The sequence below is a fragment of the Cyprinus carpio genome, chromosome A17 (assembly GCF_018340385.1).
Source record: "Cyprinus carpio isolate SPL01 chromosome A17, ASM1834038v1, whole genome shotgun sequence".
Taxonomy (NCBI): domain Eukaryota; kingdom Metazoa; phylum Chordata; class Actinopteri; order Cypriniformes; family Cyprinidae; genus Cyprinus; species Cyprinus carpio.
The window spans coordinates 23,747,473-23,773,843 of NC_056588.1; the positions used below are offsets into that span (position 1 = coordinate 23,747,473).

The 26,371-nt window shown below is 36.7% G+C and overlaps 1 protein-coding gene across 1 annotated transcript; it reads right to left on the reverse strand.

Annotated features, from left to right (window-relative positions):
• LOC109110656 (origin recognition complex subunit 3-like) lies at nt 1-22,993 on the reverse strand. Its single transcript, XM_042774581.1, has 20 exons — nt 22,847-22,993; nt 22,650-22,704; nt 22,475-22,566; nt 22,300-22,380; nt 17,205-17,466; nt 16,701-16,870; nt 16,291-16,418; nt 15,751-15,910; nt 15,544-15,657; nt 14,938-15,071; nt 14,791-14,854; nt 12,238-12,354; nt 10,188-10,267; nt 9,135-9,268; nt 8,208-8,293; nt 3,840-3,934; nt 3,605-3,746; nt 1,912-2,028; nt 1,735-1,814; nt 1-292 (listed from the first exon to the last, which is right to left on the reverse strand). The coding sequence occupies exons 1-20, from the start codon at nt 22,865-22,867 to the stop codon at nt 187-189; spliced, it is 2,238 nt and encodes a 745-aa protein (XP_042630515.1). The 5' UTR covers nt 22,868-22,993; the 3' UTR covers nt 1-186.
• Nucleotides 22,994-26,371: the final 3,378 nt, after the last annotated feature.

The following is a 26,371-nucleotide window of genomic DNA, read 5'->3' on the forward strand; positions in this document are numbered from 1 at the left end:
GACATTAAAACAGTATTTTATTTTTAATTCCAGTTAAACAAACATAACCAAATGTAAAAAACAAAAAACAAGGTAATAGTAACATGTATAATACAGCTGACAGCACAAAATACATTTGTGATGCAAAATCTTGCATGTCAGGCCAGTCTCTTGTACTCAGGAAACAGTACTTTACAAATTATTTCTTTAACAACCTCCCCAAGTCAGTCTTGCCACATGGTCAGTCTTCTGTCTTGTTGATTTAACAAAACCAAGAAATTCCATTTCGGAAACAGCCTGAATGAAACGAGCACTGTCAATGTTAAGAACAATACATATTAGAAATATATTTTTTGACGACTTAAAAAGACAAGTAACTGTACAATTAACAATTTTTACATTTATGAGTCACAAGTTTTTATCTTTAACATTACCTCTAAAAAATGCAGTAACAGAACTTTTAATGAAGTTAAAAATGTATTAAAGGAACACTTTTACACAGCAAAATCCCCAGTGTTAATTTAACACTCTGAGTGTGGACTCATATAAACACCGAAGTAGTGTTAAAAGTAACACTGAAGCAGTGTTAAAGTTAATGAGATAATTAGGTGATTAATTGATTGATGATTGACCATTCTTGAAGACACCTGATGTTAACAAGCAGAATCACTAAACGAGAAAATCACAATTTGTGTGTCACCATTATAGTGGTCAGTGTTTGCTTTAGTTGGGATCTTGACCCTTGACTTTTTAACATTAAATTTTGTTTGGCTGATATAACTGAGTTATAACAGACAGATAAGCCGAGAGTGAAAGTCATCAGGTGGTGATGATTATGTTTTAATGTAATCATTATGTGACTTGAATCACTGAACTCATTGAGAGTCTTTTCTCTGAGTTATAGTTCCTTGATTGAATATAACAACTTTTGATGCCACAGTGAAAAAGTCTGTATCTGCTATACATTTTGTAAGGGTCCCTTACAAATTGTTCTGATTTCTTTTTCAAGATTCATTATTTTAGGCACACACAGACATCAAGAATCAGTGTATGAATTTCAACAACGGTGACAAACAGCATATTCAGATAAACAGATCAACTCTGAACATCACAAAACTAAATACTAAAAAGTCACATAAAAACGGCAAAAATGATGGGTTTTTATTGGCTATAACATGCTTTTTTGATAGTCACCATTGTTGTGATGCTCACGCTGATTCTTGATGTATGTGTGTCTAAATAAAAACTTATTTATTTTGTAGCTGTAACTTTTAAGAACATCTGTCTGATTAGGCCAAAATGCAAGGTCTTGTATTTTTCGTTTAACTTATGTAATAAATAAAGACAATCCAACTCAAGTATTCAGACCCAAAACACAACCAACAACGCATGATCACATTTCCTCTGGTTTGTTTGTCTGTTATAACTCAGTTACAACAGCCACACAAAACCTAAAGTTAACCACTTAAGGGTCAAGATCCCAACTAAAGCTAATACTGACCACTATAATGGTGACACACAAATTGTGATTGTATTCTTTGGTGATTCTGCTTGTTAAAATCAGGTGTCTTCTATAATAGTCAATCATCACTCAGTCAAACACCTAATTATCTCATTAACTTCAACACTGCTTCAGTGTTACTTTTAACACTACTTCGGTGTTTATATGAGTCCACACTCAGAGTGTTAAATTAACACTGGGGATTTTGCTGTGTATTAATAAAAAAAGAATGAGCAAAATGTCAAAAAGGATACTGCTTAAGGCTGTCAAATTTGCCACACTCCTCAGAATTAGTATCTTGGTCCTCGGCAGCTGACATCACAGTTACATATGCCTAAAAATGTCAAACACAATTATTTACAGGTTCAATCCACACTGTTAGAAAAAGATAAGCCACCTCTATATGTGATTTTGATTTAGCAAGTTTATACCTCAAGCCAGTCATACAGATTTATGAGTCTCCCACACTCCAGATGAAGCTTGTATACAATGCAGAGGTCTGGTGCAGCACTAGAGATTGTGCCAGTATTTGTTTTCAGGCTTTCATTCTGCAGCAAAAACAGAAGAGTAAGAAAACTAATAAACCACTATACTGTATATGAGGAATCTTGGGCACCAAAAAATACCTTCATTGCATGGGCAAAAAAAAAAAAAGAAAAGAAAAGAAAAAAACAAAACCTAAAAATTTTTTCTCAAAATGTTCTTTAAGGGGGAAGTCATTGCCTAATGGTTAGAGAGTCAGACTTGCAGTCCAAGGGTTGTGAGTTCGAGTCTCGGGCCAGCAGGAATTGTAGGTGGGGGGAGTGAATGTACAGCACTCTCTGCACCCTCAATACCATGACTTAGGTGCCCTTGAGCAAGGCACTGAACCCCCAACTGCTCCCCGGGCGCCGCAGCATAAATGGCTGCCCACTGCTCCGGGTGTGTGTTCACGGTGTGTGTGTGTTCACTGCTGAGTGTGTGCACTTTGGATGGGTTAAAAGCAGAGCACGAATTCCGAGTATGGGTTACCATACTTGGCTGTATGTCACGTCACTCACTCACTCACTTTAAATATTTCTCAATTTTCTTCATGTTCCACAGTCGAATTCAACCATGGTTTGAAATTAAACAAGGGTGAGCAAACGTTCCCTTTAATACAAGGATTTGGGCAGATTTCCAAAGACATCACTCAATCTTTTAAGTCCCGATAAAATCAAAATTGAAGTTTGAAAGCAGTAAGTATGTTGGCCTTAAAGTTATCAATAAGCTAATGAGCCCCTGAACAATGACACAATTCACATTTAGAAGGTATGCATGTTCAAAATTTACTCTTTCTACCATCAATACAGATCAGAAACTTTGCTGACAGCATTCTGCACTTCAGTTGCTCATCAGATTTTCTGCCCAGTGAAATGCTCGCTAGTATCTGAAGTGTCTTGACCCTTCCATTACAAAAAGATGCTATTGCCTCATCTGAAAACCATCACTTGCTCACAAATTTACTTTTCTCCATATAGTGAATGGCACAAAGTGCATTATATAGGTAACGGAGCAATTCAGAAAAAAACAGTCTAAATATGCTTTCCATTGGGGCAACTGAGGCTGGCAAACTGTCAAAGAGACCACAAACATATCTGACCCAACTGATTTCTACAAAGACTTTTATATTTTAAGGCGCTATGGAAGAGAACAAGCATTGCATACAGTTAAACAGCCTTTTCCTGATAAATAGCAGCACTGACCAAAAATAAATAAAGTAACAGAGACCATGCACCAAAATTCCAAGATAAAATTATCACTGTTAACACTACAGTAACAATAATATTTTAAAGAAATGTCAGTGAACTCTCAGTGAAATTTGGTTTTAAACATTGTTCAAAACATCTCTTGTGTAACACATATACACACAAAAAAATTATAATAAAGTTTTGAAACTACACAAGGGTGAGCAAAAGATTTCAGTTCTGGGCTGCATGTGTCTTCACAATACCCACAGAAATGTGATGTGTTTAAACTTCCTCAGATTTATGCTTGAGTTTGGGAAGCTCTGCAATGCAAGTATAATGTATATACTGTGTCTCTTTGAATTTTTATTGAATACCTCATTTCAACCCTGGTTAGTCAAAATGAGTTGTCAGTTACCTTCAAGTAGTAGAAAGGATGAGTGAGAGCAGCTTGAATGGATGTCCGTGGGGTGACATTGAGTCGCTGTCGCAGGACCCCAGAGGAACTGTAGTAGCAAACTTCATTGAGCGGCTGGAATTCTGCTGGAGTCAAGTATTCTCTGAAGAGAGACCCACAATTTTATACTGCATAAAGGATTTTGTGAGAGAAGCAAGTATAAGCACACCTTGTTCATAGTGTTGTCTATACTTACCTCACAAGGCTGTCAATAAAGTCTATAACCTGGCTTCGAAGCACTTCGAAAGGATTCATTCTCTTTGTTCTTCGAGACTCTTTTTCAAGCAGAGTCTGCACACAGAATCATGACAATAGTTCATTTTAAAACCACCAATGTTATTTTTCCAAAGCTGAAACCAGAGTACTTCATTTGTGTCATATTGGTCTGATAATCTAGTACTTCGTGTTGTCAAAATACAAAAAGTTCAGTACTCTGTACATATACTAGTGAATTCTTGATAAAAGTTGCTGTTTAAGGCAGTCTATATAAGATACATCAAAGTGTGAACGTAGAGCAATTGCATGGAGTAAGTCAGAAATAATGAGGCATCCATTTACTGTCTGTGACTGCGACACATTGTGCCACATCCAGTGTAAAATGTATTACTGAAGGCAATGCAAGTATCTTGCTAGGCATTGCTGGCTTGTATATCTTCCAGATAGTTGAATTACTAGCATATTATATAAACACAGCCTAGTTCTGAAATTTTACATTACTAGGTATAGCTGTTGTTTATATAATCATCATTAATATAATTGTTTTATATAAGGCACTTTTTAGCTCCGCCCACTCCCATGAAGCACCACAAATGACAGAGTTAAGCCCGGCCCGCACTGTGCGATTTTGGCCACGATTTGGTCGTCTGAGACATATTTGGAAAATCCTAAAAGATTCCTATAATCCTAGGCTAAAATCTGTAGTCTTGGATTGTTAGTTTGACATGTTCACCAACAGCCGATTAAATGGCCGTTGCAAACAAATTTTACCTTTGTAATTTTTGGCAATGTCAGAAGATTTGGCGCACAGTCCTGCAGTGTGACATCTCCTACGATGAACGTCAAACCGGTTTTGTTTTTCCAAGACAAGCCATGATTCTCAATGTTACCCAGAAAACAGGATACAGGTTTAACTCATTCGAAATACTTCTGCTAAATGTTACACTGTCAGATATGCAAAAGAAATCTATCGTATCTTTTGCTCTGGTTACTGTGTATAGACCACTAGGGCCATATACAGAATTCCTAAAAGAATTTGGAGATTTCCTCTCAGACCTGTTGGGTACCGCTGATAAAGCGCTAATTTTTGGAGATTTCAACATTCATGTTGATAATACAAATGATGCATTAGGACTTGCGTTTACTGACTTAATAAACTGTTTTGGAGTAAAGCAAAATGTCACCAGGCCCACTCATCGTTTTAATCATACGCTAGATTTAATCATATTGCATGGAATCGATCTTACTGAGTGATGATGTTACTGACCATTTCCCTGTATCGTGCATTCTGCGTATTGATGATATTAACTATATGGCTTCGCGTTATCGTCCATGCAGAACTATTGTTCCAGCCACCAAAGACAGATTCGCAAATAACCTGCCTGATTTATCTCAACTGCTCTGTGTACCCATAAATACACATGAACTAGACGAAATGACTGGCAACATGGGAACTATTTTCATCTAATACATAATACTAATATTTCTCTAGAAGCTGTTGCACCCATCAAATTGAAAAAGGTTAGAGAAAAACGTACTGTGCTATGGTACAACAGTAATTACCCACTCTCTCAAGAAAGAAACTCGTAGTCTTGAGCACAAATGGAGAAAAACTAACTTGGAAGTTTTTAGAATTGCATGGAAAAACAGTATGTCCAGCTATAGACAGGCTCTAAAAACCGACAGGGCCGAGCATATCCACAAACTCATAGAAAATAACCAAAACAATCCAAGGTTTTTATTTAGCACAGTGGCTAGATTAACAAAAATAACCAGACACCACCCGATCTAAATATTCCCTCACAGTTAAATAGTAATGACCTTATGAATTTCTTCACTGATAAAATAGATAACATCAGAAATACAATAACAAATGTAGATTCTACAGCATCTAATACTTCAGTTTTATCCATCACACCCAAAGATAAACTGCAGTGCTTTACAACAATAGGACAGGAAGAGCTAAATAAACGTATCACTGCATCTAAACCAACAACATGTTTATTAGATCCTGTACTCACTAAATTACTGAAAGAGTTGTTACCTGTAGCAGAAGAACTGCTTCTCAATATTATTAACTCGTCGTTATCTTTAGGTCACGTCCCAAAACCATTCAAGCTGGCGGTTATTAAGCCTCTTAAGAAACCACAACTAGATCCTAGTGAACTTGCAAATTACAGACCCATTTCAAATCTTCCATTTATGTCTAAAATTTTAGAAAAAGTTGTGTCTGCTCAATTTGTGCTCCTTCCTGCAAAAAAAATGATCTCTATGAAGAATTTCAGTCGGGTTTCAGGCCCCATCATAGCACAGAAACTGCACTTGTTAAAATTACAAATGACTTCCTTCTTGCGTCAGACCAAGGCTGCATCTCATTGCTAGTTTTACTTGATCTTAGTCCTGCGTTCGACACCACAGATCACGACATACTCATAGATAGATTACAAAACAATACAGGTATCCAAGGGCAGGCTTTAAGATGGTTTAGATCCTACCTGTCTGATCGCTACCACTTTGTTTATTTAAATGGGGAGTCATCTCATTTATCACCAGTAAAATATGGAGTGCCACAAGGATCTGTCCTAGGTCCTCTGCTATTTTCAATATACATGTTGCCCTTTGGTAATATCATTAGAAAATACGGGATTAGTTTCCACTGTTATGCTGATGATACTCAACCATGTATCTCAACGAGACCAGATGAAATGTCTAAATTATCTAAGCTAACAGAGTGTGTTAAAAATGTAAAAGATTGGATGACCAATAATTTTCTCCTATTAAATACAGATAAGACAGAGATATTACTTATTGGACAAAAAAACTTTACACAGAATCTCGTAGATTACAATTTGCAACTAGATGGATGTACTGTTACTTCCTCTACAGTCAAAAATCTGGGTGTTATATTAGACAGTAACTTTTGTCTTTTGAAAATCATATTTCCCATGTTACAAAAACAGCATTCTTCCATCTTAGAAACATTGCCAAGCTACGAAACATGTTACATGTTTCTGATGCAGAAAAGCTAGTTCATGCATTCATGACCTCTAGACTGGACTTTTGTTATGCACTGCTAGGTGGTTGTCCTGCATCCTCAATAAACAAGCTACAGGTAGTCCAAAATGCAGCGGCTAGAGTCCTAACCAGGTCAAGAAAATATGATCATATTACCCCAATTTTACAGTCTCTGCACTGGCTACATATTAAGTTCCGTATCAGTTACAAAATATTATTACTTACTTATAAGGCCCTTAATGGTTTAGCTCCTGCGTACCTAACTAGTCTTCTACAAAGCTAAAATCCATCACGCTCCCTAAGGTCACAAAACGCTGGACTTTTGGTAGTACCTAGGATAGAAAAGTCCACTAAAAGAGGTAGAGCTTTTTCGCATTTGGCTCCCAAACTCTGGAATAGCCTTCCTGATAATGTTCGGGGTTCAGACACACTTTCTCTGTTTAAATCTAGATTAAACAGCATTCAAATAATGCATCTCATAATTTTGGACTGCAGTTATATCTGATCAAATGCGCATTATTATTCTTTAGCTTGGGTTAAACTAATTAATTTTACTTGGCTAGAACAGCAGCTAATTATGTCTCTATTTGTTTCTCTGTTTTGCCGTAACTAGGATTTACACAAGCTCCAGTCTGAATCCCGAAGACCTGAGAAGAGATGATGCCAACACCTCAGAGGACCTCAGATGATGCTAACCCAACAACATACAGAAATACCACATTTTGCTATAAGTTTGATTGCATAATTGCTGATCATAGTGTTAATCGTCTGTTTGTTTACATCTTTTATTGATTTTTCCGAACATTTCTGCCGTATGCACATAAACTGACAGTTATCATTGATAAGCTACTACTAAATATTGTATTGTAACTTAATTTTCTGTAAAGTTGCTTTGCAATGATTTGTATCGTAAAAAGCGTTATACAAATAAACTTGAATTGAATTGAATGATCAGAATTAATGCTAGACATTTCTTCTAACTCCAGCACTCTTGTTCTCCACTCAAGGAATTCATGATTCGTTGCCTTTGCTATGACAAACAACTCCAAACAAGTTTTCATGCGCGCACCCATTTTTAATGCGTCTTGACTGTCGTACAGTCTGACATTAATGACAACTGAGATCCCATAGTGTGACATGATCATCATGTTCGTACAGTCTGACAAGTATAATCCTAAAGGACTTTAAAAAGAAAATCGCAGTGTGAACCGGGCTTTAGGCTCCCTACACTCTCAAAATATTTATATTTTCACTCACTTACTACATCCATGTAAAACAACATGTTAGTGGTAAACAAATTCCAGATTAGCTAAGACAACAACAAATACTTTGCCTTTTGAAGCTGAAAGAGATCTGTTCTCTGATATTCCATTTTTGCTGAGACGACGCCATTCCCTGAAGAATCTTCTGAAGAGACACCTGATATGCAAAGCAATGTATTATTAAGGGTATTGGGCTGCTTTCATTTTTGAATACACTTTTCTTTTCTCTCTCTCTCTCTCTTTTTTTTGTGCAAATGATTACAAATTATGAATAATTACAAGCATTATGAATAATTCTAAATTAACCAACTGTATCATAAAGGTAAGTTACAATCTTTAACAAAAGGAAATAAACGTGCATTATTGCATTTCCAGTTATTACAGTAAAACCCAAGTTGTTTTCTACACTATGATGCAAAAAACAGATTCAGGCAAAAATCACATTCAGAAAATATAAACATGCTCCCCCGGTGAGAGACATGCTCATGCCCAACAACTCTGTAAATAAGGTAAAAACTAGAAAATTGGCTAGTAACATGCCGACAAATAAGGATTTATTGCAACACTATCATTTTAAGAAAGATGCTGATAATACAGTCGTGGCCAAAAGATTTGCCAGTGACATAAATTTTGTTTTTTGCAAAGCTGTGGTGTTCATTCACATTGTTTCTAAATCATTGTGTAGTGATCAGATGCATTTTAAATAATTGCTAAAAGCCTTATTTAAAAAAAATAAATAAACAAACAACAGTATCCTAAATGTTTCCCTGGTAATTCTGAAAAGACTGTCAAGACAAGACAAGATCAAAATGATTTGCTAAATTTAAGCTTTGGATCCTAAACTAGGCATCTTCTGCTGATTTAATTCTTAACCAATTTTTCCAAAAGTGTTCTCTTGAACACACTGCATGGAAAGGGAAACAGTGATACTGTAATTTTTTCTATTAAAAAAAAAAAAAAAATTCAAACTTGGAACACACATACAGAGTCTGACTTACCCTGCAATGCTTCCAATCTGCCAAGAAAATCTTCCAGTTGTTGTAAAACATTTTGCATTCTCTTGGTATTGGCAGATTTAAGAATTTCAGCACAACTCCGTAAAGCTGCAACAAGCTCGTCTTTTGCTAGAATCCTGCAGAGGAATAAGAATTAAGAATGAATTTGAAGCTGGAGCAATTCCTCCAATAAAAACAGAATCTATATATCTATCTATCTATCTATATATATATATATATATATATATATATATATATATATATATATATATATATATATATATATATTATATATATATTAGGGGTATAACGGTTCACAAGATTCACGGTTCAGTTCGATATGAGACAGCATGAATAATTCATGAAAACTGTGGTGTCACGGTTCGGTAAATCTTCTATACAGCAAAAAGAAAAAAATTCCACAAATTTTACATTTATTAAAATTAACATCATAAAGTACGATCTTTTTTTTACTTTGAACAATGATGGAGCTATATGCCTGCCTAAATGCTGCTCGGATAGTTTGTAGTGTGGGTGTTTCTCCTTATTTTTGTCTAGTTCCAGTTTCGTCTAGTTCCAGTACACACTGGGGTGATGTCAGTGTAAATGAGTTGACATGTTTGAAGTATTCCCGCTGATGTAGCCTTTTGTCATGTAGCAGATGCGACATACCATTGTTTTTTTTTATCCACTACTCTCTTGCCATCACCCTCATAACTAACAGGGAAACCAAAGTGGTCCCAAGCGCCAGACCTGTTACTGGAGGATCTTCTATTTCTGGTAATCGTATTAATGTAACTAGCCATATTGCAACGAGCTAGTCCAGCGTATGCATGACTGGAGTTGTGTATTTTTCTTTGGGGCTGGGAGGGGCAGACAGCAAATGGCCTGTTACGTCACTTGGGCTGCCTTGTTGAGCGCAGTGGCACTGAAAACATATTTCACACACTTCAAGCTCTTTTATTTTCCAAATGTAGTAGTATTAGTCCAACGAATTATTCAAATTGTAATGAGTACCGAACCAAAAGCCTCGTACCAGTCAGTAGACCTAGTTACCTAAGAAGCTGCAAGGCTGAATCATACTCCTCTGTCTCCCATAAATTCTTCTCAATGCAGGATACATGGAGTTCTCGTATCTAGAAGCACAGTAACAGTTTTATATAAGCTGAGCATTAAACAATGTCCATTCACTTTATTTAATTGTAAATTCAGCAGGAAAAAAAAAAGATATATATCAATGATCAAAAAAGGGTCACAAAGCCACAAAGCAGCATGATCCTATTAATTTTAAATGAATATGCATTTTTGATTGCATAAAGTTAAACTTTTCTCAACTTTCTGAAGTCACTGGTCACATTTGTTTGTGTTGTTGGCAGTCGCCAGCTCTCCGCGGAAAATCAAGTAATTGATTGTGTTTCCGGCAGTGTGACAGTCTAACTTCATAAAAACAAGCAGGAAAAAAAAAAAAAAAAAAAAAAAAAAAAAAAAAAGACTTTTTTTTTCTCATCTGTAATCAAGCAGAGGCTGTATCTGAATATTCAAAACGACTTTCCTAAAACATAGTATGTAGAAAACAGTATGTGAAAATAGTACTTTAGAATTCACAGTATTCATAAAACAATATGCAAAAAGTACAAGGATGACTTACTACTTCTGCTGAAATTCTGAAGGGGACACTTTAATATCACACCCAATTAGGGTTGGGTATCAAAAACTGGTTCCATTTTAGAACCAGTTCCAAATTTCCAAGAACCAGGTATTCGATAAGAAGCGTGCATTTCGATTTTGCTTAACGATTCCTGTGTTCACATTTTTATGTGATTTAAAACAATTTAATTGCAGGAATGGAAAGAACTTGCGCCCTGTTTGCGTGCAGCACACATGAAGTGCAAGCGTGTGCACCGAGAACAGCGGTCACGGTGCAGGTTCCCGGTCTGTGCCTGTTCTCGGACCGTTCTGTGTATTTCCACTGTAGAAAAGGTTGTTCCGGGCCAAAATTGTGTTGTTTTTTTTTTTTTGACCAGTATGCAGAAAACTACATCAGTATGTCATCATAAACACAGGCGTTTTTGTCTTAAGTGAACTTAAACAGATGAGAAAGAAAAATGCATGTACAGTATTTTTAGCGCTGTGTGCGTTCGGTGTTAAAGAGGCAGCAGCATATAAATGTGCTGCCCGTCATTAATGTTAATCAAAGAACAAAATAAAATAATTCACTGATCTTGACTGAATATATTTAATAGCTTTAATCTATATTTTATTTATAAAAAAAAAAACTATGCAATGTTTTTAAAATTTGTATTAGTTTCTGTACCTGAAATTTTGTTCAGTTGTATTTATTTATGCTATTAATTGATTAGTTTGTTTCTATTTTATTAATGACTGCTTACTTGTCTTTAACACTTTAATATTTTTAATTTATATTAATCTAGTTGTTTTTGTTGTGGTATTTTTTTTTTTTTTAAAAAGCATGGGCAAAATTTCTCTTGCAGTGTTCTGTAGGCCTGATTTTTGTTCATGTTATTCACCTGCAACAGAATGCTTTGTAAAAAAAACAATAAATGTTTGAAATCTAAATGTTTGACTTATTTTGACTAAATTTTTGTTTTATATTGGATTTTTTATCGAAACTAGGAATTGACAAGAATCTCAATCAATCGGAATCGATAAAATATCAAACGATACCCAACCCTACACTCAATGGACATTTTATTCTTCCATAAGGCCACAAGAGTTGATTTGTGAATGGCAATGAAGTGCCTGAATGGCTTTAACGCACTATGTTTCTATAAGCTTCAGTGAGTTTTTGTGCTGTGCTCATTTGTTTAGGTTTTTCCATGTCCCACATTCACACAGAGAGGCTACAATTGCCTTTACTATAATGAATTGTTATTTAGTAAATATATAAAAAGATTTTGCTTTGAAAAGGTTGGTTACACTTTATTTTAAGGTTGACAGTGCAATTATACATTTAAGTACTGAGCAATATTAACTGAAAACCATGCACCTACTATTGGGTTATTTTTAGGGTTTGGTTTATGGTTAGTTGCATATAATCATGATTAATTACATGTAACAAATGTAAAAGTTATCAAAAGGTGCTTACATGCTTCCCCAGAGGAAACTTAGGCAGTGATGATGTCAAAGAGTGCAGACACTGTAGAATGGGATAGTAATTCTTGTGGTATGTGTGGAGGTTTTTCAGTAATTTTTGACATACTTCCTGAAAAGATATTCAATATATCACAGATAAAAAAAAAAAAAAAAAGATTAGTAAATATTCAAAATAGGATAAAAAAAAAAAAAAAAAGATTAGTAATGCTTTTAAACATTACTATTACTCCTATGTTCCCTAATAAAATGAGGGGGAGAGATAGAGAGAGAGAGAGAGAGAGAGAGAGAGAGAGAGAGAGAGAGAGACTACACATCTCTACACACACCCGATTCCAAAACAGTTGGGTGAAAGATCTGGACTGCAGGCTTCCCATTTCAGTACCCAGATCCTTCTTCTACGCAGCCATGATGTTGTAATTGATGCAGTATGTGGCCTGGCATTGTCATGTTGGAAAATGCAAGGTCTTCCCTGAAAGAGACGACGTCTGGATGGGAGCATATGTTGTTCTAGAACTTGGATATACCTTTCAGCACTGATGGTGCCTTTCCAGATGTGTAAGCGGCCCATGCCACACGCACTCATGCAACCCCATACCATCAGAGATGCAGGCTTCTGAACTGAGCGCTGATAACAACTTGGGTTGTCATTGTCCTCTTTAGTCCGGATGACATGGCATCCCAGTTTTCCAAAAAGAACTTAAAATTTTGATTCGTCTGACCACAGAACAGTTTTCCACTTTGCCACAGTCCATTTTAAATGAGCCTTGGCCCAAGGAAAACGCCTGCGCTTCTGGATCATGTTTAGATATGGCTTCTTTTTTGGCTTATAGAGTTTTAGCCGGCAACGGCGAATGGCACGGTGGATTGTGTTCACCGGCAATGTTTTCTGGAAGTATTCCTGAGCCCATGTTGTGATTTCCATTACAGTAGCATTCCTGTATGTGATGCAGTGTCATCTAAGTGCCCGAAGATCACGGGCATCCAGTATGGTTTTCCGGCCTTGACCCTTACGCACAAAGATTGTTCCAGATTCTCTGAATCTTTGGATGATCCTGTATGTGATGGATTTTATACACTGTAGAACTCTTTGCCATTTTTCTCTGAAAAACTACTTTCTGATATTGCTCCACTATTTTTCGCCGCAGCATTGGTGATCCTCTGCCCATCTTGACTTCTGAGAGACACTGCCACCTGAGAGGCTCTTTTTATACCCAATCATGTTGCCAATTGACCTAATAAGTTGCAAATTGGTCCTCCGGCTGTTCCTTATATGTACATTTAACTTTTCCGGCCTCTTATTGCTACCTGTCCGAACTTTTTTGGAATGTGCATGAAATCCAAAATGAGCCAATATTTAGCATGACATTTCAAAATGTCTCACTTTCAACATTTGATATGTTATCTATATTCTATTGTGAATAAAATATAAGTTTATGAGATTTGTAAATTATTCCATTCATTTTTTACTCACAATTTGTACAGTGTCCCAACTTTTTTGGAATCGGGTTTGTGTATATATATATATACACACACACACACGCTCTGTATATGTATACCAGAGCTGTAACACTAATAAATGAAAGATGTTTGTATTTCTCCCTTACTTTAAAACAAATGTCTAGTTTGTGGTTTATTGTTGTTTAATCCCTCAGTCTACTCTAGTGAAGTCTGACTCCTGCTGTATGGAGCATATAATATCCATTTTTAATTGTAGCATTCATTGTCCAACTGAACTAAATTGTTTTCATTTCTATAAATAAGCAAAATGACAGTGGGGCAGTGTGAAAGAAATGTAATCATGCATGTCCGAACATTGAAAAACCAATAACACAGACTACCACAGCAAGTTTATTTTGCAGTAAAAAGAAAATTAGCTATTTCAGTTAAAGTCACCAATTATAAAGGGGATTATATTATATATATTTGCTAAAAAATTTTTTACTTCCAAGTTTTTCAATGAGATCTAGAACTAGGGACAAACACCACTTATTTATTCCATGCTGTGTCATTGATATACGGTAAATGTTATAGTTTTGTTTTTGATCAAAAACTGAGTTTCAGTAACAGAACTGATATTAAACAACACATTCAACAAATATTGACTGCTTGGATATCATATATAAACATAACATTAAACAAGCCATTCAGACTTTTACTTTAAACATGCAGTGCTGAACTTTTTAGCTGGTGAGTGAAATTTTATTCACGTTGATCTTGCAATTTAATAATCAGATAATAACCCTGCTGTCTAACAGGGTTACCAATTGGTTGCCAACTAGAAGACACATGCTTGACCTGATGCAGAGGAAAGTGAGAATGAACACATAAGTATTAGTTACTATGCTAAAAATGAGCATGCTATGGCCATTTACATTTCTAGTAGTTAACTGGTTAACCCAAAGCTATAGAATTGCCTATGATTAGCATGCTAGTCTGAACCGATAATGGACATAATTTGTCAGAGGAATAGAAAAAAAAAATTGTGATTTTGATTTGTGATGTTTGAGTCAATTACATGGACTATTGTGGAATAAAAAGATGTTACCTTGACATGTTCATCATTGGTAAGGAGCCGCACCTGTTCCTGGGGCTCCTGAGTCTCCACATACCTACAAAGATATATGTTCACTTAAGTGTGTAGTTATAGAACTGTTGTGCATCTCTTTACTGGAGTGAACACTGATGTGTGTACCTCATGAACGAGGGTAGATGGCGGATTCGTTCAACATTTTGTTTGCTCAATATCTTGGCAGAAAGCAAGGCCTCGTGTTTTTGGCAGCAAAGCACGCTGAGTGGCTGGCTATTAAAGTGCTCCAACATGGAGAACTGTAAGACAAAGGGCTTCATTTTAGTTCTGGCAAAATATCCACATTCCTTAAACATTCTCATATCACATATACCCTCACATTAATAATGATGTTTTAAAAAAACATATTTCAAATCCCAGATGGCATACATCACTGAAAATGAGTTTCAGGCTCATATAGATGAAGAGAAACAACTGCCGTGTGTCTATTTGTTTCTGAAATTTACTGCAGTGATCAGACTCATTTATAACACTCTCATATATTAACTGAAGACATAACTTTCAAAATTTAAGTTTTGGCTTATTTTAGTTTCCATTATAATGAAAGTGGAATGCTTCAATAGCAGAAAGCAACAAAAGCCAAATAAGTAGCAACACCGTCACCAGTGTTTGTTTCAACAAAAAAACATTACACATGCCAAAACGAAATGTTATTTGAAGAGAGAGAAAAAAAAAACATCTTCCTTTCACAAACACCATATGTCAGCTCACCTGTAGGCCCTTAACAAAATTCTGAACAGAGAAGTCATGGTAGAGGAAGATCCCAACCAGCACCTGTATCACCCTACTGCTGAGCTTGAATGGGAACTGAGAGTTCAGAATGAGCTATGAAAAACAAACAATGGCATCAGAAGAATATAAGGAATAAAATTAATTTTTTAATGTTAACTTGCATTACAAACCGCAATGGTTATTTACCTTGTCAAAAACAGAAGCCAAATGCTGAGTACATGAAAGAGAATGAAAGACTTCAATGCAGAGCAACGATGACACCGAGTGGGGAAGCCTGTGTTGGATAGCACTGGGAGATGTGGCAATGCCAAAAATAAAGACAAATGGAAGCTCCTGGGTGTATCGACTGTTAATAAGATAAAAAGATTAAGGATTTTCAGACCATGATTATATGCACTTTTCAATTTCAGGTATGAAACATTATTAACATCCTGGGGGGGAAACGAAACACAAAAACTACAGGATATACCACTGCATCTGTATCAAAAACAAAAGTAGGTCATCTATCAACTGAAACCACTTTGACTTTACATTGAAAACTGCTTTGCTGATTATAAAGGAAGCAATTTACTCGTGACATTACAATTTCCACGTAGACATTGTGTTCAGAGTTGGAGCTGATTTGATGGCAAGAATTTGAAGAAAAAAAACCTTGCAAGCACTGTAACAATATTATTCTATCACACTTCACACATACTACTGCACATTTCACTACATAAATCCCACCTGCAAATAAGGATAAAATCCTGTAAAACTTGTGAGTTGAATGCCTCAAAGTCTTTGAAGATCACAACAACAGGCAAGTCATTTTTTGCCAAGTTTTCTTTCCTTTTTGGAGAAACTTGGGTGCATTTCTGCAAAAGATCAATTATTCTGATTGTTAAAGTAGCTTGACATACCAAAGTAAAAAAAGATTTTAAATATGAGATAAGCATTTCATTCTGCTTACAACTATAATTACATACAGTACAATTACATTAAAAATAATATAAAATTACAAAAGAAACATAACCAAAGAGCATCATCTGGAGTTGACTTTACCATGGACAAAGCCCCTTTCAGCAAATAGCACTCCAAAATGTATTTTTTCAAAACATAAACATGCCTTTTTATTTTAAGTAACAAGCATAGTTTACGTTTTCTTGTCTTCTCCTTTCCTTGGTAACAGTCTTGTACCACTGACATAGAGCACTAATAGTACACTGTGTCTTTTGAAGCAAAGCTGTATCATCTTCCTGTTCTTCGTCCACAGACACTCCTCTTCCCATCAGTTGCTCTAGAACTTTCTGAATCAAGAGCTTCACAGCTGTCAAAAAAAAAGTTATTATATATATATATATATATATTTTTTTATATATATATTATAACTAATCATATATGAGTTCATAGTTCATATATGAGTTTTTTTTTTTATATATATATATACACACACATTTTAATGAAAACATGCAAAGGCAAATTATATGCAGATAAGGCTATGCATAAGTCATTGCTCCATATATGCTTATTTTGCATGGGTAGAGAATGAAGCTTGTCTATTTTATCTTCCACTGAGATTTACGTAAGAGCAAACTTTGCACTGGTACAGATGTACATGTTTTAACAAATCTGAAATGTTTCACATCCACAAATATACACACCTGCACATTCTTTGGCATGAACAGACACCACAAACGGGGTGACAGAATCCTGAAGGAGATTACACAGACTTCGAAATGTCATGGCATGATCTGGCACATTTACACCTAGGTGACAATAAAAGGTTTTACTGAGGTCAATAATAGATGGAGCTAATAGTTGGGCTATGTTGCATGTATCAATGTTATTTCCATAACGACTCTTCAAATTACTATAGTACTGACCTGTGCCCTCAAACCCCACACACTTCCTGTGATTACCATAATAAAATTAAGCATGTGCCAATATACAATAATATGATATATCACGATAATGAACATGCACTATATTATTATTATGGGCACTTCAAAATATGATGAACAATTATTTATTATTCAAAAATCAAAGGCTGTAACTTTATTAGTTAATAGACCTAACAAAGTACAGTTGTATTTTTTTTTAACTAATGTTAGGGCTGGTCCGAATACCATTTTTTGAGCTTCGAAAGATCGGCAGTAATCCATACCGAATATTCTAAGCTTCGGAGGGAGGGGCTGAACATATTCTTCTCCCAAATAAAGGCAGGAATCTCTGTGTGTCTGTCTGTCTGTTTGCATTTTTTATTATGTCGAGAAGCATTCATCCAATCGACTTCACGTGTGGTGGGTGTGTTGCTGTGGACCCAAGGAAGTGCAGTGTCGCATTTTGGCGGACTATGGACACTTGACATTTCAGAGTGAATAAACTTTTAATAAACTACAGAACAGCGCGATCCGGAAGCGGCACGTCTCAGGTGGGCAGGGCTTATATGCTCCAAGAATGGACACTGCACTAGTGATACAAAACACACAGGTCAGTTACGAGCAGTACTTTTAATATAGACATATTATTATTAGGCTGGGTTACTGAAGTTTTTTTTTTTTTTTTTATGACTGCTGTATTCTCAAGTATTTTCCAAGCAAATTAAGTGCAGGTTTTTATCATGTGTAAAATTATTGATTAGCGGATAAAAGCAACTTGTTTTTTTTTACCACAACAATATACTATAGGCGTACTACTTACAGAACTCAGGTGATTTTTCAAATTTGAAAAATCTTTTCAAACTGCCAAGTAAATAACAGTGTCAGAAAAGGTATGAAAGTCATCGTCAAAATACTCCATCTGCCATCAGACATGCAATCTGGGTTATATGAAGTGAAGGAACACATCATCCGTGCCACAAGGATGTGCTGTTTCTACGTGTATTTAGCTTTGATTTGAAAGAAAACAGCGCATCCTTGTGGCGCGCATGATACAGAAGAGCATACACAGCATACAGTGATATGGAGAGACACAGAGGAGACTGTTGACAAAAGAATTGTTGAAAAAGTCATTATTTTTTCCCCCCATTTACAAAAAGTGTTTCCGTCGCTTCATATAACCCAGATTGCATGTCTGATGGCAGATGGAGTATTCTGACGATGACTTTCAAACCTTTTATGACTTTCATACCATGGACCTTGACACTGTGGCAGTCCTATGGGACAGTCACAGGCCATCCGGTTTTCATCAAAAATATCTTAAATTGTGTTCCGAAGATGAACTGAGCTTTTACGGGTTTGGAACGACATGGGGTAAGTGATTAATGACTAAATTTTCATTTTGGGGTGGAGTATCCCTTTAATATAAAGTGTTACCTAGTGCTCTGTTTGAAACATTTGTTTACTTTAAATATTTAACTACAATAAAGCAATACACAAAAATGTATTAGTTTTTTTTATGAGAAAAAGTTATTATACTAAAACACTTTTTTGGCAACTTATTTCAATATTGCCATAATACTGCCATAATACTATACTGTATATAGCCGATTATATTGCCAAAGTGTGCGTATAGGGTTGCTATTGGCACAGCCTGCATGTCATTATTGCACAAGCCCCTGGGGATAAAGCTATCTATTAAAAGTGACCATATGTGACCCTGGACCACAAAACCAGTCTTAAAGGGGTCATATGATGCGATTTAAATTTTTACCTCCTCTTTGGAGTGTTACAAGCTCTTGGTGCATAAAGAAGATCTGTAAAGCTGCAAATATTAAAGTCTCAAATCCAAAGAGATATTCTTTATAAAAGTTAAGACTTGTCCACACCCTCCTAAAACACCTCGTTCTAGCACACCCCCACATGTCTAGGTCACTGCGTGGGAAGATTTGCATAACACCACCCAAATGTCCATGCAAAGAAAGAAGGCGTAACATTTATTCTCGCTGTTGCCGCTACCGCCATGTTGTGGAAATGCTATGTTTCGTTTTGAAAGCGAAACTACTTTGTTTGGACTTCCAAAGAGGCCTTCCCTTCGTCATGCCTAGAGCTGATCTGTGCTGGTCGCTGAGAAAATACAACAACTTCGCGCAGTGGATCGCCGGATTGGCTTTCACTGTGGATGAAGCGGAATCCAGCCCAGGGTCGTCACATGTGGTTGCCGCAAGCCCACCAGCCGCTCCTTCGTCGAATCCACCGGCCATTCCGCACTCTAGCCCGCCGTGTAAGACGCATTTTATTAAGGACTGTTTCCTGAACCTGCAGAATAGCCTACAATGGGTCTGTGCTCAAAGGCTTTTCTATAAAGTGGGGCAGTTCCAACTTTGCAAGGACAGTCTGGCACTTCTGACTCACAGCCTGTAAGAACATTTTTTATATTTAAAGAATTTGCCACTGATGATTCTAACGTGAGTTTTGAGCAGTGTAGAGTAGCGCTTCTTGTTTACCATTTCTCTGATCACAAATGCAAACATGGTTTCAGGTTTACGCAGGGTTTTTTTTTTTTTTTGGAAAATCTGCTAATTTTCCAGCTCCCCTAGAGTTAACAGTTGAGTTTTACCGTTTTCAAATCCATTCAGCCGATCTCCGGGTCTGGCGGTAGCACTTTTAGCTGCAGCTTAGCATAGATCATTGAATCTGATTAGATCATTAGCATCTCGCTCAAAAATTACCAACGAATTTTGATATTTATCCTATTTAAAACTTGATGGATTGATGCAATCATATTACACAGCACCTGAAAATAGTCCCCAGCAATTCTGCAACTACACAAACTTAGTACCGGTCACGTTGGAAGTTACCTAGCTGGGGACTATTTTCAGGCGCTGCAAAATATCATTGCGCCTGCTGCACCCATGGTACAGCAGCAATATTTCCTTGATTATTACGCTGGAATGAGATTATAGTTCCTAGCCATATTGGCCTAGAAAATCACAACTTTTCATTTTGTGGCAGTCTTAGTACACGATGTAATTTAATTTGTGATTGTATGGTTGTATCTCAGACAAATATTGTCCCATCCTAACAAACCATACATTAATGGAAAGCTTATTAGTCAGCTTTGATGTAGATTATCTCAATTTTGAAAAATTTGCACTTAAGATTGGTTTTGTAGTCCAGGGTCACATATATGATTGTGAACATTTTCACAAATCAGTTTATTTTAAACAAATGGATTTGCATTAACCCTGACTATTGGTAACTTTCAAAAAGGCCAAGGTGACAGTACTTAAAGGGGTCATATGACGTTGCCAAAAAGAACATTTTGTGTATTTGGTGTAACGCAATGTTTATGTCGTTTAAGGTTCAAAAAACATTTTTTTTCCACTGTTGCTCCTCTATGCCCCGCCTTTCTGAAACGCGTAGATTTTTACAAAGCTTATCGGTCTGAAAAGCGAGGTGTACGCTGATTGGCCAGCTATCCAGTACGTTGTGATTGGCCGAATGTCTCAAGCGTGTGACGTAAAATATTATGCCCCTTACCATACTGTGATGCCGTGTACCCCGTGCGCGATGAATCAAAACCAATAAAACCCATTACAAATGAGGCATTTTTTGCATCCAAAGGGAACATGATTACTGATTATAATGACTTATACTGTCATGTAGACATGTGGGGGCCAGAGTATGTGAGCGGAGTGGAGCGGCTACAATTTCTCCTCCACACTCCAAGCATTCAGTAATCACTCCGCTCCAGCTCCGCTCCGGGGTTCACCATTTCCCCTCCGCTTCAAGCATTCAATAATCACTCTGCTCCAGCTCCGCTCTGGGTTCACAATTTCCCACTCCTCGCTCCACTGATCAAAAACTGTTCCGTGGCTAAATTATTTCACTATGCTTAAAAAAAAATCTAAGTTCTGTTCTGAAATTATATTAAACGAAAAATAAATGCACAGTACTAGAAGAATAGTTTTAACATGGTTTATTGGAACACTACAATTAGCCCAAGTCCATATTAAATGACTGCTTAACTCGTTTAGCTTGCTTGTCTGTGCAACGTCTCTCTCTACTATGGCAAAGCTGAGGGTTATTACTTCAGAAACAAAAATAATATGCTGTAACTTTTCCATTTTTCTTCATTCCTGAATGTATGCGTGCGATCTGTACATTATGTGCAAGCTTGTGTGCTCTGTCCATGTGCAGCAATGTAGCAGCACATTAGTTTCGAGCAGAGATGAACAAACGGTACAACAAGCTTTAACCTCCCGCACTCGTCTATCGCCATTTTAACCTTCGTATGTGATCCACACTGTCAAGCTAACTAATTATGTTTTATGCGTGAGTTGGCATAATTTGTGCTCATGATGGAGCGGTAGCAGAGCGTTCTCGGAGCCAGTGAAAACCTCAACGCGCCGACTTTCAAAAAATCCACTCCTAGTTCCAGGCAAAATCACACCACTCCACTCCTCACTCCAACCACATACTCTGGTGGGGGCGTTTTAGAATGAGCCATTTTAGGTAGGCGTGGTTGACTCTCAACTTTTATAAAAAATATCTCTTTGGATTTGAGACCTTTAGTCTTTGCATCTTTACAGATCTTCTTTATGCACCAAAAGCTTGCAACACTCCAAAGAGAAAGAAAAAATAATAAAAATGTTCAACTCTTGGAGCTATGTGCAATATAAAGAGATGTGCTGGAAAATAAATAATTAAATTAATAAAAAATAAATAAACCAGTGATTTCGGACAGGTCAACTGCACCTTTGAGTTAAAGAAAAAAAAACGATTTTGTTTTATATTTTGTTTGGATTAGGGTCATGCCATGCATTGGATTAGATGTGGTGTTTTGATTTCATTTCTTTTTTGTGTCATGAGATGAGAATGAGAGGGCGAGGCCAGGCTTTTTAATGAACTCTGCAAGACTATCAAGTACTTTTTTATTCAACTGATCTTGTATTACCTGTGGAGATTTATCAAGGAACAAAACCGTATTAATAAGCGAACCAAATTATTAGATAAAGCGGTTGCAGACGCAGAGGAGGATGTAACGTTACCTCTGTGTTCATTTGAACCGTTTCCCATAATTTCTGACAGATTGTAAAACGATCGCAGCCGTTCTCGTCGCTATCGTCCACCAAATATCCACCTACATGCAAATAAATAAAACGAAAATGCTCGATAATTAAATGAAGTATTTGTAAAGTGATAATAGTGATAATAATTACTCACCAACTCCTATATGTCGCTTTCTCTTTTTGGAGGCTGACTTAAAAACAAAACATCCCTGAAAAACACCATATATAAGTCTGGATATGTGTCATTATGTGTAGGCTATATCATATGTATCTTAAATGTATTAACATCATTATTCTCAACAAATGTGATTGATTCAGCCACGTAAGGATTAATGCATGTCTCAATATTACCTTTGACACGGATGAAGTCATTTCTGTCCTTCAAAAGCCAACAGTGAACAAGCTTTCATAGAACAGTACAACATGCGTTCATTCTACCGCTTTTTTCTTCTTCTTAATATTTTATTTATTAACTTTCAGGTGCATTACCGCCACCTGCTGGGTAGTAGCGTGGGTCTCGTACAACCTTATTCATTCCAGCTCCTTAATTCTTCTGAATTCTTCAGAATTTAATTGACTTTTGCAGATACTGCATTGAAAATTTAAAAAAATTCATCATGTGAATTCTTTGTGAAATGTTTTTAAAGTTGGAAATCAATTTATTTAATTGTTATAGCAGGCTACTATGGACAGCCTTTCATTAGGTGCTCCATGGTTTTGATAAATATTCCTGTCCCATGTTTCCTTTTTTTATTCAAGGTATTATTAAGTGCAATATGTCAAAATCTAAGTCTATAAATATTCTTCATTTCTATTTTTCCTTGTTATTCTATTTTACCAACATTTCTTTATAAAACCATCTACATGCTCTTCCTTCACATGTTGTTTCAATTAAAAACTGAATTTTCCTGTATATTGTTTGAATGATCTCAAACAGCATATCAGCTCTGATTCTGTACCTGTTTCTAATATCATTAAAGATAAATTTGAGTCAGAACATATAAGTGTCTCAGTGGTCTATTCTCTTTAACCCACTGTAATGAAATTAGGATTGCACTAATAGTCTGACTCTGAACCCCCTCCCTCTTTTTTGCCCCCAGACACTTTGTGCAGCATTGGTCTGCTCACTACCTCATTCAGCATAAAAGTGACCTCATTCAACTACCTTTTCAGTCAGTTAAATAAAGAACTGACTCTTTGTCACTTTAATTAGACTGAATAAGCTATTTTGTACTACAATTTTTTTTTTTTTTTTTTACATGCCCTTATTTGTATAGTGTATTTTATATTTAATCTTTATCTATCTGTATTTTTAGGCTCTACTGTTAGTGTTATCTGTATGCACCAACGGTCTGAGAGTAACGCAGTTTCAAATCTCTGTATGTATGTGCTGTACATGTGGAAGAATTGACAATAAAGCAGACTTGAACTTTCAATCTGTTTCGACCTCACTCGTCACTACGGTCTTAATAGGATGATTCATACCAAAAGGGTCACGAGGTTAATATTGAACCACTTCCAGTACCTAAATTGTAAACTGGGGCTTAAATACTTTTGGCAAAAATGCAGAGTTGGGCCAAGTGACACTCCCGTGCTGTGCCTTCCACCGCAAACAATCTCCACTAACAGAGAGAGCACAGAGCTCTCCTACCTGCTTAGCAGAGCAGAGATCCAAGAGAAAATCCATTTAGAGAGACATATTTCAAATCTGTTTTCACAATAGGCCCATACTGGGACTTAGTGAGAGAGTTCAATACAAGAGGTAAGACCAAACTCGGTGACCGCAGAGTACGGTCTGTACACAAGTCAACTCCCTTTGGAAACTTAAAGGAAGTCGGCCTAATAGCTGGTCATTGGCCCTTCATGAAATGCTGAAATAGCCAAGGCATAACCACTGATCTATATATAAATCAGTGGGCATAACCCTTATTTGTACTGGCTGCCTTGCCTTGATCCAGTTGAAAATGTAAAAAAGAAGGACAAGTGGCACAGAACTGTGTTCAACTGAGTGTTCAAACACCAGTTTGTAAAAAAATTCCAGCTTAAAGAGTTATTGGCCCGAATAGATGGGACTCTAGTATTGCTCAGTGTCTTGTGTGTCATCTAACTGTTGAGAGACAGACTCCACAGAGACTATACCCACAAGTTCAGAGCAGTCGGGTTTGGATGCCAAATATGTCCGTTTATATGTGACAGAAGATCTGCTCGAGCTGGCAGTTGCCATGAACAGCTCTGTATCAGTTGAATCAGGTCTGGAACCATGGCCTTCCTGGCCAGAGTGGAGCCACCATCAGTACAGTACCATATAGTCAGGGGTGCACATACTGTAAGTGGTCTGCAGGTCCGCATGCGCGACAAAATAAAAAATGCACCATATAAATAAGTTCTGACAGTGCATTTGCGTACTGACATTCTTTACAGCTGTTAATACACAATTACCATTTTAGATCGACAAACTGTACTATATAGATTTCTTTTCAAATTGAAAGCATAAATCTAGGCTATCCCATGCTGTTTTCAAAGCACAATGCAAAACTGTGACATTCATTCACTGACGCTCCTTAATCAGCAGCAGCTCTAAATCCGGAAGCGCGTATACTTATTTGCCGGCAACCCGCCTAAATAATTTTATCCGTATCGACTTACAATTGGGGAATACGTAAAGCGATTCTTCTTAAAGCAGCAAACAAAGAAAGTAGTAGTAAATATTAGTATTTTATTTTTAAGTTTACTATAAAATAATTGTATTTGTATTTAATACTAGGCCTACCTTTTATATTTAATAATATTATCACACATTATTATTTAGTTTATTGTTTTATAAAAAAAATTTAAAAAAATAAATAAAGTGCAATAATATTATAACTATTATTAATTAATTTTTTATAGTTATATTTAATGGCTCACGCTATATGCAGTGTGAGGACCAAACCAAATCTCCATCTTCTCTTATGAGAACCAGGCTGAAAAAAATTATGTTCACCCCTGCATATAGTACCCTGTACTATAAGGGAGTACCATTCCTGACCATGAGTTGTTTCCCTAGATGCATAAAAATTTAACTGGGCTTCCCTGTAACGGGTTCAAATTTAACCCACTACTTTGGGTGTAAGCGCCACTCTCCTGGGAGAGGCCCTGTCCTGTACAGGATATTGGCTGCTACAACTGGGATGTGAATTGTTCTCAGGGATGCTAGCCGGGGCCATGCCCAATTCAGTAGCTACTTAGTCACCTAGAGACAGCACAGCGTAGCGACTTCGTCCCACCCTGGTGAATTATATGATACACCACAGAGGTGCTGTCTGTTCTCACTGACACATGCTTGTGATGAATTAAGTGTAGCAACCCCTTGAGGGCAAGATAAACTGCCTTTAGTTCGAGCACATTTGTGTGATCCAAAGACCAATGGAGCTTCCATGTGCCCCTCCACAACCAGCCCTCACAGACAGCTCTCCAGCCTGTCAGTGATGAATCTGTTTTGATCAGTGATCTTCTGTGAGGAAGAACTCCCAGTGGAACTCCTCTGAGAAGAAAGTCTTTGTTTCTCCAGGGAAGCAGAGCCTTCATGCAGAACAATGTCTCCAACAGCTTTACTCCTTTGTCTTTTATGGCTAGAGATTAAATGCACTGAACCAACACTATGTGCCACGTGCTCTCAACAGGCCCAGAAGGATCACCACTGATGCTGCTGCTGCTATCAGCTAAAACAACTTCTGTAATTTGTTTTCCTGACTAGAAATGTCTTCATGCTTTTCCCAGACTGTTGGCTCTCTGAGGTGAGACATGCATTCATTGTCACAGAATCAAAACGGATCCCGAGAAAGTTCACTGTTCTTTCAGTTTACAGTGGAACCAAGGGACTGAATATGGGCCAGT